The 14,993-nt window shown below is 40.9% G+C and overlaps 1 protein-coding gene across 1 annotated transcript; it reads right to left on the bottom strand.

Moving 5' to 3' along the window:
* Positions 1–138: 138 nt before the first annotated feature.
* RNFT1 (ring finger protein, transmembrane 1) lies at positions 139–8,260 on the bottom strand. The gene is made up of 9 exons (XM_041425242.1): positions 8,118–8,260; positions 6,024–6,427; positions 5,614–5,690; positions 4,944–5,044; positions 4,171–4,324; positions 2,599–2,757; positions 1,764–1,829; positions 1,238–1,339; positions 139–1,059 (listed from the first exon to the last, which is right to left on the bottom strand). Exons 1-9 carry the CDS (start codon positions 8,120–8,122, stop codon positions 925–927), a joined length of 1,203 nt encoding a protein of 400 aa, XP_041281176.1. The 5' UTR covers positions 8,123–8,260; the 3' UTR covers positions 139–924.
* Positions 8,261–14,993: the final 6,733 nt, after the last annotated feature.

Below are 14,993 nucleotides of genomic sequence, written 5' to 3'. Positions count from 1 at the left end.
AATTGTAACATTTAAAGGGTTTTTGTTTTCTTCAACAAGAAAAATATACCTGGCAGTGAGCAGCTGTTTTGTGCTTACATGAGTTAATACCAAAACAATAAGGAATCTTCTTCCTTTATTCAACATGCACCAAACAAATAGATTCAAATGCATTTATTCTCTCTGATTTTTATGCAAACTACAAATTGCAAATAGAGTATAAAATAGATTCTCCCCAGTAAGAAAATCTGGTTCCTATTATGACAAAAATATAGTATTAAAGATTCCTTTTAAAAATACCAGCTTTATAAAATGCTAAGTAAAAAACTAACATCAGTGGTTGGTTTAAAGCCAAAAGATTAAGCCAAGGATCCATTAGAAGCCTACAAGAACCTAAAGGGGAAATATCTTATTCTTGTGCTTATCTACAGGTGCAGTGAGAAATAGTTGCTGTTCCAGGTGCATTAAAAAGCTCATTTCTCTCATTTACTGGGCAAGCATTAAAGATCTTTAATGCCAAGAGTGACAAGCAGCTCTAATTCTCACTGCAGTCCAGAGTATAAAATTTGCTCATTATCTTAATAAAATCAGTAGGTTGACCTTTTGGCTTGAATAGTGTTAGAAGGATAAATACAGTTTAGTACAGTCTGGAACCCTACTGAACTTATAAAAGAAAATGTTGAATTAAGAAGTAATGCAGCACATTTCAAGGATTTGACTGTTTCCTATGAGAACACAAGAGAAGCAATGCTGGCTTTTTCTGCATTCACTCTGAAAAGTTTTCTCTACTTAGAAAAGGTCAAGTTGCCATTTTCTGCACTGTTTTAAATACATGGTATCTGGAATTTGGAAACTCCTTCCTTGTGCCACCTACAGTTTAATCTGCAGTAAACTGAAAAACCTTAGTGTGAACAAACAAACTGGAACCCAAGTTGTTTGACAAGCTTAGAAAATCTGGAGATGCATAGATGTAGCTCCATCCTTCCACTTGTTAACATGGTCTGAAATAACAGTTCTGCAGAGTGGACAGGTTTTTTCTCTATTAAACCATAAAGAGATGCATTCTTCACAAAATGTGTGCTGGAATGAAAAGAATGACAACTTAGAGCTTCTAAGCTCTTCCATTTATATTATTTGTACAGTCTGATTTCTAAAAATAGTCATCAAACATACACCCATCTAATTTTATGTTGTCTTGTGTAACAGTATTTTAAATATTCTTTAATTTTAAAAAAATATTTGGGATTATGTGTATTACCTGACAGATCAGCAGAATAGGCTTCTGAAATTCAGCTTGGCAAATGGAACAAATATCATCAGATTCAGAGCACTGTCTCTTGCTGGCTGGCACCCCATAGTGCTGGAAAACAAAGGATTTGTAGCAAAAATTAATTTTGAGGGGGATGGAAAAGCCACACCCAAATACCAGGACAGAAAGGAATTTGGAATAAGGGCTGCTATGTCAGGGAAACTTAAATCCCCAATCTAAAGGAACACAGCTAATTTTTGAAGTAGAAACAGGACAAAAAGGATTATTTCACATCCTTTTATCTGAAGGGATGTGCAGAGGTTTTTTGTGGGTGATTTGGATGTTCAGGTGACACCACTATCCTTCAGTCCAGGAACTCAGACTGTGAAATGGGAGAATGAGTATACAGGGGTTAATTTGAAAATGCATTTGTTTATTGCTAAAACAATACAAAGGAATTGGAGTGAGGGATTTCTAGAAGGATTTTCATCTAAATTGGGGTTATGGTTTTGTCATAAGAGAATTCAGTACTCACTGGGCGTGTAAAAAATATCCGTAAGACCTGCCTGAAGTTTCTCCATTGTCCAAAAAAGCTCAAAAGCTGAAATGGGAAAGAAAACTTGAGTTATGCTTAGTATTTTTTCACTGTGAACTAAAAATCTCCCAAGCTTTTGATTGCAGCACTGCAAGTCTCACTGCTGGTTGGATGTTGGAAGTCACATAAGCACAGCAATAGTTCAGCCTGACCCTATTTTAAATGTTTAAATGTGACCAAATGAAGAATTTAGGCTGAAGTTTTTCCTAGTAGGGGTCTGGTTTTTAAGAGTGTTGAGGTTCTGAAATGAAGTATTGGAGTGCAAATGGATCAGTATTATTATCATATTTGCAATGGTCTTTAGCCCTGGAATTAAGGTACCAGAGCATGAGGAAGTGTTGGTCATTTTTAAAGCCAAATTGTTACACTTGGGGCAGATGAACTCTTTGGAGAAGCAGAGAGCCAGCAGGAAGATGGTTAACTTGTTTAGCATCACACAGGATACTCCAACAGAGAAAATTTCATTTCCTGGAAAATGGTGACTCTTTAAGCTGTAATTTTATCTTTATTTTTGCAAGTTCTGTGTCTGATGTGAGTGAACCTATGGTAGCTGTGTGCTTTGCTTTGCAGTCCCAATCCATTGCTAGATAAAGATGATTTTAGCCCTGAGCCAGTTCTTCTGGAAGGCTGCAGCAGTCAAACTGAAGCAACTTGGCAGTGAGCTCAGAGGGGAACGTTCAGAAATGTTGTGTCTGTAACCCTGCCCTGATTATTCCTGCAGAAAACCACTTGAGAATTCTATATAAAATCTGAGAAGAGTCTGAAGCTTGCATACCTTGAGGATGAGGTAGAGAAGGCCCAGCAGAATGCCAAGGGTCCATCCCAGGGCAGTGTCCAGCTCCCCATAGGCCATGAGGTAACGGAACCAAACTGGTATGGGGACAAACATACGGTAATACTGGCAGAGTTCTTCTAACAGCATGTACCAGTAGCCCTAAGCAAGACATGCAAAGGAATAGCTCAAGATTTAAAACTCCAAGGATGTGCAAAATACACAGAAAAGATGCATTGTTATTCTTTGGAGTAGCTTCTTGTAATGGAACAATTCTATGTGAAGCACAGAGAAAAAAGATCAGAGGATGAGTCTCACAACTGTCCAAGTAACAGGAACAGAATTGATTGCTGGACTGCAGAAAATCAAATTACAGGCTGAATTGGGATGGTTTGGCAGATGCCTACCTACTTAACAAGGCTGTCAGACTTAATTTCATAAGCATTATAAAAAGTAAAGTTACATGAAAAAGGAGAGTAACACAAATTTGGTCACAGAGATCAGCTTGTCATGGGCCAGAGTTGTGTCCTGCACTCAGGGTTTAAAAGTGAGAATAAGGTTCATTACATGGACATTCTGTGTGCACATGTACAATAAATATTTAGCTTAGCTTTTAAGGAAATAAAGTTTTTCTTAAAAATGTATTTGTAACTATAATGTACACTGGATAATGCCACAATCTGCCACTATTGACCAGATTCTTTCTCTAGTTTAGCCATAGTTGGTGTAATGGAATTTTCAATAACTTTTTTTTTTTCATGTTACATCACTAGCTGTAGAAAAAAATTAGAGATCTCGATTATAAATCAGTATTTAGGGAAGCCAGTTGTACCTCAGAAGAACTTGTTCTGGTACATTATAAGAGATAAAAACGTCCCAAAACACCCTGTTCAAATGCTACCACATCAAACTGTACTTGCTAATTTATTTTTTTTGAACCAGCACTAGTAATTGCAATTTTAAGATAAAATGTAATTGGTTTTGCCTGCCTCACCTTGGGAAGCAGATAAAAATAAATACACCACCAGTGAGTGTAAGCTTCTGAGGAAATTATTAAACCTCACTGATTTGAGAAATTAAACTGTGCATCAAATTCCTTGATCTGACACAAATATTCCTTAAGTTTATTAACAACAACAAAAAAAATCAGGATTATTTTTGAAGAGACAGAAAAAAACCAGCTGTATGCATGTGCAGATCTTAAAATCTTGACAGTTCTTGTTGAGCATGTGCAAAATTTGCTGTGCCCCAGCTGCTCCAGGCCAACTGCCTGTGTACACATTCTTACAGAGCAGAAAATAAAAGGTTTGCTTCAACCCCCAGCTTGGAGACAGAAATAAACCCATTTATCCAATGATATAATACAAGCAATTGTTTCTGATCAGACTGAAAACCTTTTTTAGCACCAAGCAGAGAAGAACATGAAATCCACAGGGTTTTCTTGCCCACGGTGTAGTGGTGGATTATATACAGACATTTAATTAAAGATTTTTCTCTGGGTAGAATTTAATAATTAATTACTTTTACCATAAGAGAATCTTCACAAGGAATCAAAACTCTAGCTTGTTTCCTTACCTTGGATTTAAAGGACAGGATAAAAGAAGGCACCAGGAGAATAAAGCACTTCAAGCCCATGAAGAGGAATTTCAGAATAAAGTCTGTGACTCCCACAATCCAAAGCACCTCCCAAAAGTTCATAAAATCCACAGTGGGGCTTAGGAAGATTAAGCTACAAAAAGAAGTATCAGAAGTTACTGGAGCACCCTATTTAGAGGAAACTGTAACCTGAGATTATCACAGCAGGTTTAATTAAAAAAGGAAACTTGGTTCACACCAAGGGAAAACATTTGCTAAGAAAATGAACTGCTCATTGTAAATGGATCACTGAGGATCTCTGACAACTTTTCCATCCTGGAACCTTCTTTGCTGGATCTTCATCACAGCCCCCATCCTCCAGAGCTCAGTTTGCTGTCTCAGTTTGGCATTTAGCCTTTGGTTTCCAGCCAAGGCTGCAGCTACAGAATGGTCAAGGGGGGAAAATCAGTTGGAGTCATAAACTCCACAGAGCCCCAGGATGCCACGTTTGGTATTCCCAAGGGTCAGAGCTGGCAATCAGAGCCAGGAATGTTCTCTGTGGTACAGCAGTGCCATTAAATCAAGTATGGAGTCTAGCAAATTCCAACATACTGTTTTTAAGGACAGCACCTGTTAAATTTGGCAGAAGGGGAGGAATGGGAGATTAAAGTGAAAGACAAACCAATGCCACAATTAAAGAAAAACAGCAGATAAAGTGTCCCCAGTTAATGTCTGAGTCATTTATGGTGGGGTAGAGCTGTTTCTACACTCACCTGTGATGCAGGGACTGAGAGTGGAAGGTGTAGTACAAGAGCAGAGATGATCCACTTAGGTAGAGCAGTAACCAAGTGCACTGCAACCTGGAGCACCGTTCCTGCAAGGGGGGTGTAAAGACACATTGCAGTCCTTGCCTCAGAACAGTGCTGAAACACATCCCAAACACCTGGTCTACCAGAGGACTTTATCTCAGGGGGTTTAGACCCCATAAAATACGAGAACTCAATGGGAAGGTAAAGCACTAATTTTAGTATTTTCAACCTACCAATTTCTAGGTGTACCAAGGTGTTTTCTAAAAACAACCAAAACCCACCCCACTCTGAAGAAACAACAGGTTTCCCTCAGGGAGTGAACACAGAGCTGAAGACTTAAACTGTCAACTGCTATTTCATCCCACAAATATAGTTAAGAAGTTAATCCATAACTTACAAAAAAGTGATTGCAATAGTCAAAATCTGAGGGGGAAAAAACCACCCCCTGAATTTTGCAAACCTTGTTATCTGAGAAGTTCCCCTGTACAGAAGTATTAAGACTTTACTTCTATATTGACAGCTAATATTATTAAGCAAATAAAACAACATGTCTATTCACATTTCTTTCAAAAATGATTAACTTGTTAAAGTCTTGCTTAACTTAAAGAATTTTGTTGCATAGGGTGATACTTACTCTGAGAAAAACCTGATTTACTATGCTTTTGTTTGCATATGCATAAGTTGTTAGCAGCCCAATTCCAAGAGAAATGCCTATTAGGAAAATAGGATCAGTTATAAACATGAAAAGGAAAAAAAAAATCACTGAACTGGGTTAAAAAGCAGCCACTTCTAATATGTCTTTGTAATTAGAATTAATAGCTCAGACTCTCAAGCCAGGATAATTAAGCACATTGTACATATGCCAGCAAAGGAAACAGAAGCCACTGAAATGTAGTTTAGTAAATCTCCCTTTCTGATGAATAAAGCAAATAAAAATAAAGCTAAAAATAAATTGAATTACATTTCAGGCATGGTTATTAGTACATTTCTTGGCCGGGGGTGGGGGTGGGGAGGGGAGGAGGGTCTGGTTTTGATCTACTCTACCGGTGATGTGCTGCATGAGGAGTTTGACACCGAGGATCAGGAGGTAGGGCAGGCTCTTGTGCAGCCACTGCAGGAGGTACCGCAGCTCCGACAGCGAGCTGCCGCCCTGCTCCTCGGGCTCCGCGGCGGCATCCTCGGGCCCTCCTGCCTCCCCAAGGGCGTGCCCGTGGGAGCGGCTCTGGGAGCCCGGCCTGGAGGCCCGGGAGGTCGCGTTTTCCCTGGATTCGGCCGCGCCGGAGCCCAGCTGGATCCGCACGTCCCCGCTGCAGGAGCCTTCTCCCGCCAGCCTGGCCGAGGAGGAGGAGGAGGAGGAGGCATCGCCGCTGCTCTGGATGCTGTGGAGATGGGAGCAGTCGGGGTGCATGGTGGGGTTTGCTCCTGGGGTTTTTTCTGGTTTGTGTCTCCTAGAGCGGGATATAAACAGGGACAGTTAAAGAAAGAGATAAAGAGTTCAGGAGAATAAAAATCCAATAGTTGTACTGAGTGACTCTGTGATGCCGCCTGTTCTGTGGGTCACACCCGCTCTCCACAGGACAGCTTTCTGTGGCCCAAATTAAAATTATTTCCTTCCCTCCATGTACAGGTTTTCCTTAGAAACTTAGGAACTTTCCTTAGAAGCCTTAGGAACTGCTAAAAGTGCAAATCAGAACAGCAGAAGCAGCTGGACAGGAGACCAGCACTGGTCTGTACAGGAGAGATCTTGGAAGTGCTGCATAATTTCACAAAAATAGCAACAGCAGTGGGCCAGAAAAGGAGCAAACACTGATGGGAAGGAAGCAGGGAGTACATTTCCATGCATCCATTAATTGGTGAGCACTGGTTCAGACACGTCCAGTCAAAAGCCAGTGCATGCTCAAAACTGAGGGCCATTATGAGATTAATGAGATTATCCTGTCTGGGGAAGGGAGCAGAACCAGGTTAGGCCATTTTCTAAGAAGCATTTAAAAGAGTGAAAAATGAAATGCGGCCAAATGAGGGATGATTTATCTTTCCTTTGGCATCTTTTGGTTGTCTTTCGGGCACTTTTTCACTTCTCTGTGAGTCTTTACTCAGATCAAATAGGGTTAAATCAACTTCTCTACACTGGTGTGACATCAAATTAATGATTTTGGAGAATGCCTCGAAGCTGAATTTGACACAATACTTGTCACTATGGACTAATATTGAAACACTGAGAATTTTGATATAATCCTCTTCCTACTGTTCAAACTCTTAAGGCTTCCTCTTTGAAAATATTTTTTTTCACAGCTAGGTTCACTGGGGATACAGAAACAAAGTAAAATTGGTGTTGCACAGCAAGTTCTGAATGCATTTGCACAAACCTCCAGTTCTTTAGCCTTTAAAAAGAAGGTAACATTAAAGAGTAGAACCACTTTAACACATGAATATGAGTACTTACTAATATTTACAAGTGCTGCTCCTACTACTACTATTTTTTTTGTTGGCCAAAGATGACATCATACTTCAAAACAACCTAAATTCTCATTCTGTATTTTTTTGCACACGAATGAAACCGATGAAGTGGAGATGGTAATGACTAGTGAACAGTCTTACAGTGTTACTGAGCGATGTTTTTACAGGAAGGAATAAAAAAGACACCTCATTTGCCCTGCAGTTGGTGTTTTGGGGCCGGGTTCTGCAAGGAATGACAGCTCGGCGCTCAAAAAGCCGGAGCTGCAGGATCGCACCTCCCCTGGCACTGCGCCGAGCAAACTTTCAAATCACCGAGTTATTAAATGGGATTTCAGAGAAGACTTCCGCACGCACCCAGATTTTATTCTCCCCCCCGCCCCCCCAAAAAAAATTAACTAAAATAAAGCTCTTGATTAAGGCCCCTTCGCGCATTCCCCGTGTCTCCCGGGGCCGCTCCCGCACCTCGCCGGGACCCCCGGGAGGGTTTGAACCGCCGGGAGCTCCTCAGGAGGGCTCGTCCCGGGAACCCTTCGGGTGGGTTTGAACCGCCGGGACCCCCGCACAGGGAAGGGAAGGAAAAGGGAAAGGAAAGGGTGACCCCAGAGCCGCGTCCCCCTCCCTGCCCTGCGCTGTGAGGGGACACGGCGGGCGGCCCCTTTCCCGCCCTTCCCCTCATGGTACCTCATGGGGCGCCCGGCGCCTCCCGCCCGCAGCCCGCCGCCATCGCCGGGGCCGAGGGGGTGGGAGAGGGCGCGGCGGGGGGAGGAAGAGGAGGAGCCGTGAGGGGAGGAGGAGGAGGAAGGAGAGGAGTGAGGAGGAGGAAGGCTCCGAGCTGGGCGTTGCTCTGGCAACGTCGCGGCCTTCGCCCCGTCATGGCCCGTGAGGAGGGTGCGCCTCCCCTCAGCCCCGCCAAAACGAGGGGGGAGGGTCCTGTTGCTTTTTATTGAAAGCCTCAATTAAAATTAATCTGGGAGGGCAATAATAAGGAAGGAAATGAAGGGATGGATATAAAAGTATATGTGTACTGCGGTGTCATTACTTGTCGGTGGCGATTAAGGGAGTCCTGCTGTCTGGAAATTGGCTTTGCCTCCCAGGAAACCTGAGGAAAGCGCTGCCCTAGTTAATGCTGCTGTAGCTCTTGGGAGAGGCTTGGAATGAAATAGATACAGGTTTTCTTTTGAAATATGCTCTTGAATAAATTAGTTTGCGTCCAGAAATGGCATCTGTTTTCCCTGGCTCAGATATTTTTCTAGAAAAAGTGTTTAGGTATGCAGCTCACACGGAAAGTGGGACTAATATCTAAGCAGCTTTAAAAAATCAGTGCTGTGTTGTTTTGAGTTAGAACAAAAATGCTGGTTTAATTCCAAAGTTTGAATACAGCAATGCTGTGGGGTCAGTAACCCCTGGAGAGGGAAAGGATGTGCTTTAAGATGTAGATGTTATGAAGTGGAAAGCTAAGTGTTTGGAAGAGTTAAGTGGCCTGGTGTTCAGTGACACCATCTAACAACAAAGCTTCTCTTTTATTTTCAAGGCAGTAGCTGAAAACACTGGCTGCATCTCTGTGTCTCTTGGAGGTAGGTTTTGAGGAGGCAATTTGGTCTACTTTTATGATGTTTTTGGAAACTGTGCCTAGAATTTCCTGACTGGAAAGTTCAGGTCACGTATCCTTTGCTTTTTGCTCAGGCTGTGGCTGATGGATTGGAAGAAACCTGGGCTGGTTATTACAGATATACTTAAGTATTAAACATACCCACAGTAGGGGGTTATGTTCCTGTAGGCCCTCTGAACTCAGAAGACCTTTCTCATTTGTGTAATTTTTCTGTCTAATGATCTCAGTGCTGCTCAGTAGCAGCACCAATGCAGATTTCAGATGCCTGGCAGAAAGCACTCAAAAATTTTTATGGCCATGTCCCCATCCTTCCAAGGATAACACAAACCTGTTGTGTTTGGCTTCTGCTGTGCCATATTGTTCATTCTCCCACTCTTTACTCAGTCAGTCACTTGCATCGTGTTTGGATTATGAAGGACAATGTGAAAAAAGTCTTAATTTGCTTCTCAAATCAGGGAAAGCAATTATAAATCTTTTATTTTTAAATAGTGTTTTATGATTGGAAATTATGCATGCCTTCTGTACATCGCTTGGAAGGGTATAAATATAAAAGATTTGTTCAGCTGTTTCTTTTTTGTAATTACAAAATGCATTAAAGTACAAATGTAGCTTTAAATCCACGTTGTTCTCAAACTATTTCTCATTGCCACATGCACTGAAAATATGAAATTAATTCATGGCAGCTTATTAATCAGTGGTGTTTGCTCATGCAGGTCACTTGCTGATTTATCTCCAATTCACAGCTCATTAGAAGGTGTGTAACTCTTCAGAGATGTTGTTATTTAACAGGTATGTTTTCCTAGTGCCATTAATGACCTCTGGATTTAGTAACTCCTGACACAAGAGAGATTTGGGAGATTATTCACAGAAAATTGCAAGTCTTTTCCCATGGGCATTGGACACATTAGGTCATGGAATACCTTGTGATAAATTTACCAATCTGTATTTGGATTCTACTCCTAGGGTGCCAATAAATTTCACCAAGTGCCCAAGCACATTTTCAGGTGTTTATACACTCAGAAGTATCCCAGACTTTCTCATCCTCCCAGGAACAGGTGGTACCTCCTTAATTGGTGCAATCAGCACTTTCCATGAGTGTGTGCCTTCTCCTCCTGAGGTTGTTCAGTGCATGAAAACATTGGAACAAACTCTGATCCTTGTGGAACTCTGCCTGGGATGCCCTGGCAGCTCAGTATTTACCTCTGCAGCAACAGTTACTCTATCCTAGAAGTTGCTGAGAGTTTGTTTTATGGGCAAAATATTAGAAGAATATATTTTGTGTCCTAAAGGAGCTCTGCAGAAGCGTGAGCAGGTTAAGGGATTACAATCTTCACCTTTTGTTTCACCTTTTTTTCATCAGAAGGAACTGGTTCTTTAAAATGGGGTGTGCAGCATCATCTGTGGTGGAATTGAAAGGAGCTGATCTCAGATACAGGGAAAGCAATTTTAGTTAATGATATGATAAAAAAAATGGGCTTTTTGGTAAGAGTCTGTAGAATAGCAGAATGTCCTGAATATTCAAAGGCTTTATTGGTTTGTCTTCATTTTTACCCAAAATGCTGCTTGAGTATGGAAGACTTCTGTAAAATTAAGAGGGTTTCGTTTAAACTGTTTGAAGGATTTGAAAGTCCTGCCAAGAGGCTCAAATAACCTTTAAAATTCGAATGTTTCCTGAGCTTTGAGTGCTCCATCTTTTAAAAACTGTCTCCTGCAACTCTACAAACCCTGACTTCAGTTTGTATTTCAAGCACGAGAAAACAGCTCCTGCATCTGAGACGGTGAAGAACAGAGCCCAGTTCTGGAAACACCCCTGAGGTGATGGCTGAGTTTCACTGCTGAGCTCTGATCCTCTAAGCTTTGTCAAGGAGACTCGTGAGGAATTCGAAGCAGATATTTTTGTGTTGCAATGACATCACCCCGTTCCCTGAGGTTTCCAGAAATCTTACAAGCCCTCTGTGTACAGCAGCCTGTTCATTCCTGTGAAGTCATTCTAAACTGAGAGTAATTCCACTGCAGTGCTGTCATGTAATTGTTCCAAAGCTGCTGAATTAGATCCCGGAGTCTTGTTTTATTTTTTTTTTAGGCAAAGATAAAGCCTTGAATGAGAATCAGCCAGCGGAGCCACAAAGGGCAGCTGTAGTTTTTGCTCCCTGCACAGGAGGGTGCTCAGCCTCTGTCTTTATCTGCAGGGAGGAGTGACTCCCGTGGTCATCAGGACCAAGTGGAGAAGCTGTTTCCTGAACCGGGCTTTTCTTGTAGTGACACTGGAGGATCTGTTAAATCCAGTGACTCAAAAATTATTCAGCCGTTCAGAATTTCGGGAGGTGTGTGTTAATTGCTGCTGTTAAACCATTACGGAGGTATTTAGGTCAGAAGATGTAATGGTCATGACGTTGGTATTCTCTAATGGGTGTCCTTAAAGGTGCCAGGATTTTCAATAGGATCTTTGAAGTTGCTCAAAATTAGGGTTTTTCCCATCTCATTTGCTCATCTGAACGTGTGAATCCCCGTGTGAATCATTCAACTGAACAGTGAATTCTCATGTGTGTAAACATGAGTGGGTTTACCAGGAAGGAGCAGATGAGTTTGTTAATTTATATTCCATTTGTAGTACCTGCTAGTAGTTATATCTTTAATTATTCTGTATTTTCCTTGTTAAATCAAAGAACATCCTGAGTTGGAAGCAAGCCACGGGGATCATCCAAGTCCCACTCCTGGCCCTGCACAGGACAGCCCTGGCAATCCCACCATGTGTGATATGCAGCAATACATTTTATGTTCCAAAGCAATCTTCTAACATAACTCATAAAATGGAATTTGACTTTCTGTTTACCTTTTTTAGGGATCAAAGACGGGTCCTGGATGTTGTTGTCTGGTCAGGTTTTAGTTAAGTGAGTTTTCTGTCTGAAAGCAATTTGTCAAACCTGTGTGTTGTACAGTATTCCAGCCCTCTGGGTGCACATCCAATTTAGTCACTGAGGAAAGACAGTTTTGTTTTTAAAAAGCAGATGTCTGGAAAAGGAAACATCTCCTTTCAGACCTTTTGGAATAAATACAAACCCAGAAATGTAGTAGGCAAAATCTTGTTTGCTGTGGTCAAGGGGATTCGTCCCCTTAACATTAGCACATAAATATTTGCTTCATTTCAGTCAATATTTACTTCATGGGTCAATAAAACTTGTTTTGCACTTCACAGAGTTAATATTTACTTGCTGTTTTTAGCTTGGTGACAATATTTAAAATTCTCTTAAGGATATGGGGGGCTTTTCTACTTCTTTTCTAACAAAAGATTTTGTTTTAACAGAGGTGTGTTAGTTTATTAGGGAGCATTATCCATGAATCAGACCATGTTTGTCATGTAATAAGATTATCCAAATTATGCCTATAACATTTTACAAGTATCAAAAGGATTTTTTTTTTTTTTGCTTGAAATTGACTAAATGTCTTACCAAATTTAAAAGCAATTGCTCGTGTCTGTAAAATTAGGCTGTAGAACTTAAGACACAGATGCTAGTTTAGGAGGTAAAGTGAAACTAAATCTGAAGATTCTTTTTGTTTGGAAAAACAATCACTAACTTAACCATTTTTTCAATTAAGTCAAAGCACAGTGGCCAGGCTTGTATGGTTTAGGGAGATGAATTTTAGATCCTTCAAGTTGACAAGACCACGTTTGCAAACTGCCAAGTTCATTTCCATGGAAGAACTTCCCCTGTGCATTTCATATTTCCATCACAGCTGGCTGTGTGCTATTTCCAGAGGTTGAGGTGTATTAGAAGTTGATCCACGGCTTTGAACCTGCTCCAGCCTTTGTCTGCAGCCCGTGGGTGAGGGCCGGGCCCAGCTCCTGTGTCTGCTCCAAGGAGATAACGGGGTGCTTGGTAAGCCACGTGTGTTATCTCACTGCCATGTACCCTGCTCCTGCCTGCTGGGCTTAACCCCAGTGCTCAGCAGCTTGTTTACATTTCTGTCACAAAAAAAGACCCCAAACATCTCCAGTTCTGTCCCTCAGAATGGTGATTTTGTGATTGATACAATTAGAGATGAGGGTGAGGTTGTTTAATGGAAGTCTTCAGTTGAACTAAAATCTCTGAATTAAATCACAGCACACCCATATCCTTCAAACTGTCAAACAAAACATCTGTTTATGATAATGATTATCTTAATTGAAGAGTTCTAGCTCATGCCATGCTTTTCTTCATTAATGAAAGAATACTTAGAAAAGTACTTAACTATTTAAGTAAGAACTACTTCTGAAGTGAAACAGTGCTGAAGGAATACTGGAATTCATCTTAGCCCCCTATATAAACTTCCTCCAGGTGAACTTAACCAAGTTAACCAATTTTCAGCCTCCAGTGCTGCAGTAAAAATGTGCTTCCTTAAATCTGGCTTGCTTGCAGACAGAGTCTGACACACTGGATTTAGTACAGCTGCAGAATTAACATTCAAAAACTCCCATGCTTCACAGTTTCCCCACATGTTACATAAAAATGCTGTGCAGTTCCTCTCTCCAAAGCTCCTCTCTCTGGGCTTTACCTGCCTGTTTGCTTTCCCTTTGATTACTGTTTTCATTTCTACACAGTCCAATTATACCCACTCACCCAAATTACTGTTCATTGGGAGAAAAATATGGTAAATTGATAATTCTGCCAATACTGGCTTAACATGCAAAGTGTAACAGCTTCAGAACTTATTTTGATGGTATGTTGTGTTTCAGGTGATGGGAGGAAATGTGGGTTTCTTTGAACACCTGAGCTGTAGAGCTGTCATGGTTTGGAGGTTGTTTCAACATCCACAGTTTGGGATCCATCTCTATCTTGTTTAATCCTTCAAGGTAGAGAATGACTTAGATTCCATTCCCAGATTTTCAGGATTTTTCATCCAGAGACTGAATTTCATTCAGGAAGATTTTTGGGTAAGTAACTGATTTGATTTAGGGAGTAGATGGATTTTAAAGTCCTGTGCTAGGTAAATACCATCAGGAATACCTCCTCCTCCTCCATGGCTTTTCGTGGCAAAAGTAGTTCTATTATTTTTGTATTCTAAATAAATATTTCCTAACCTTTATTTTACAAAGAGTGCTTTTCAGGAACCAACTAAGTTTTTTTGACTTTTACAAGTTTTTCAGCCCAGACTTGGAAATCATTCCTTTTATTTTTGTATTCTAAATAAATATTTCCTAACCTTTATTTTACAAAGAGTGCTTTTCAGCAACCAACTAATTTTTTTGACTTTTACCAGTTTTTCAGCCCAGACTTGGAAATCACTCCTTCCCTCTTTATCCTGATGGTCCTTCCCCTCCAGGAGAATCCCAGCTTGGATTCCATTGGAGTCAGCAGTGAAGGATGGACTGGGAGCAGTGTGAAATTCTTGCTGCTGCATCTCCTGACAGGAGAGCAGAGCCACAGAGGAGGAAACAGCATCAACATTCTTCATAAGGCAGAGAAAATAGGTGCAGGCAAATCCTTTAAATTGAACTATAATGAAATTATTGTTTATGGCCCAGCTTCTCCCTTCCATCCAGAATCTGTCATTTAGGGGATTGGGCCAGCAGGTGCAAACATAATTGAATTCAGGGAAATAAATAAGGAGGGAGGCTGGGGATTGTTTGCTAAAAAGAAGACATCTAGTTTACTAATTAGGAGGATTTATAGGATGCTGCACTTAAAAGTAGATGATTATTGATAGTTCATCTTAATCATGAGAGTTACTTTATAGTTTGAGGTTTCTTCCAGCAATAACCAGGATCAGCCCCTCTGCTCTGGACACTGTTGTTTGCAGCTGGAACCTTTCTGAAAGGCTGCACAGAAACAATGTTGTCAATTTAGAGAGGAGGTAGCAAAAAATGTGTGTTGCATCTGTCTTTGAACTAGTTACACAGAGGAAAGAAGTTGGAATTGTTTTTAATTATAAGAGCATAAAAAGTTATAGGACTGTAGGAAACTAAGATG

The sequence above is a fragment of the Onychostruthus taczanowskii genome, unplaced genomic scaffold (genome assembly GCF_017590055.1).
Source record: "Onychostruthus taczanowskii isolate IOZ18803 unplaced genomic scaffold, ASM1759005v1 scaffold89, whole genome shotgun sequence".
Classification (NCBI taxonomy): Eukaryota; Metazoa; Chordata; class Aves; order Passeriformes; family Passeridae; genus Onychostruthus; species Onychostruthus taczanowskii.
This window is presented reverse-complemented; position numbering and strand designations above follow the sequence as displayed.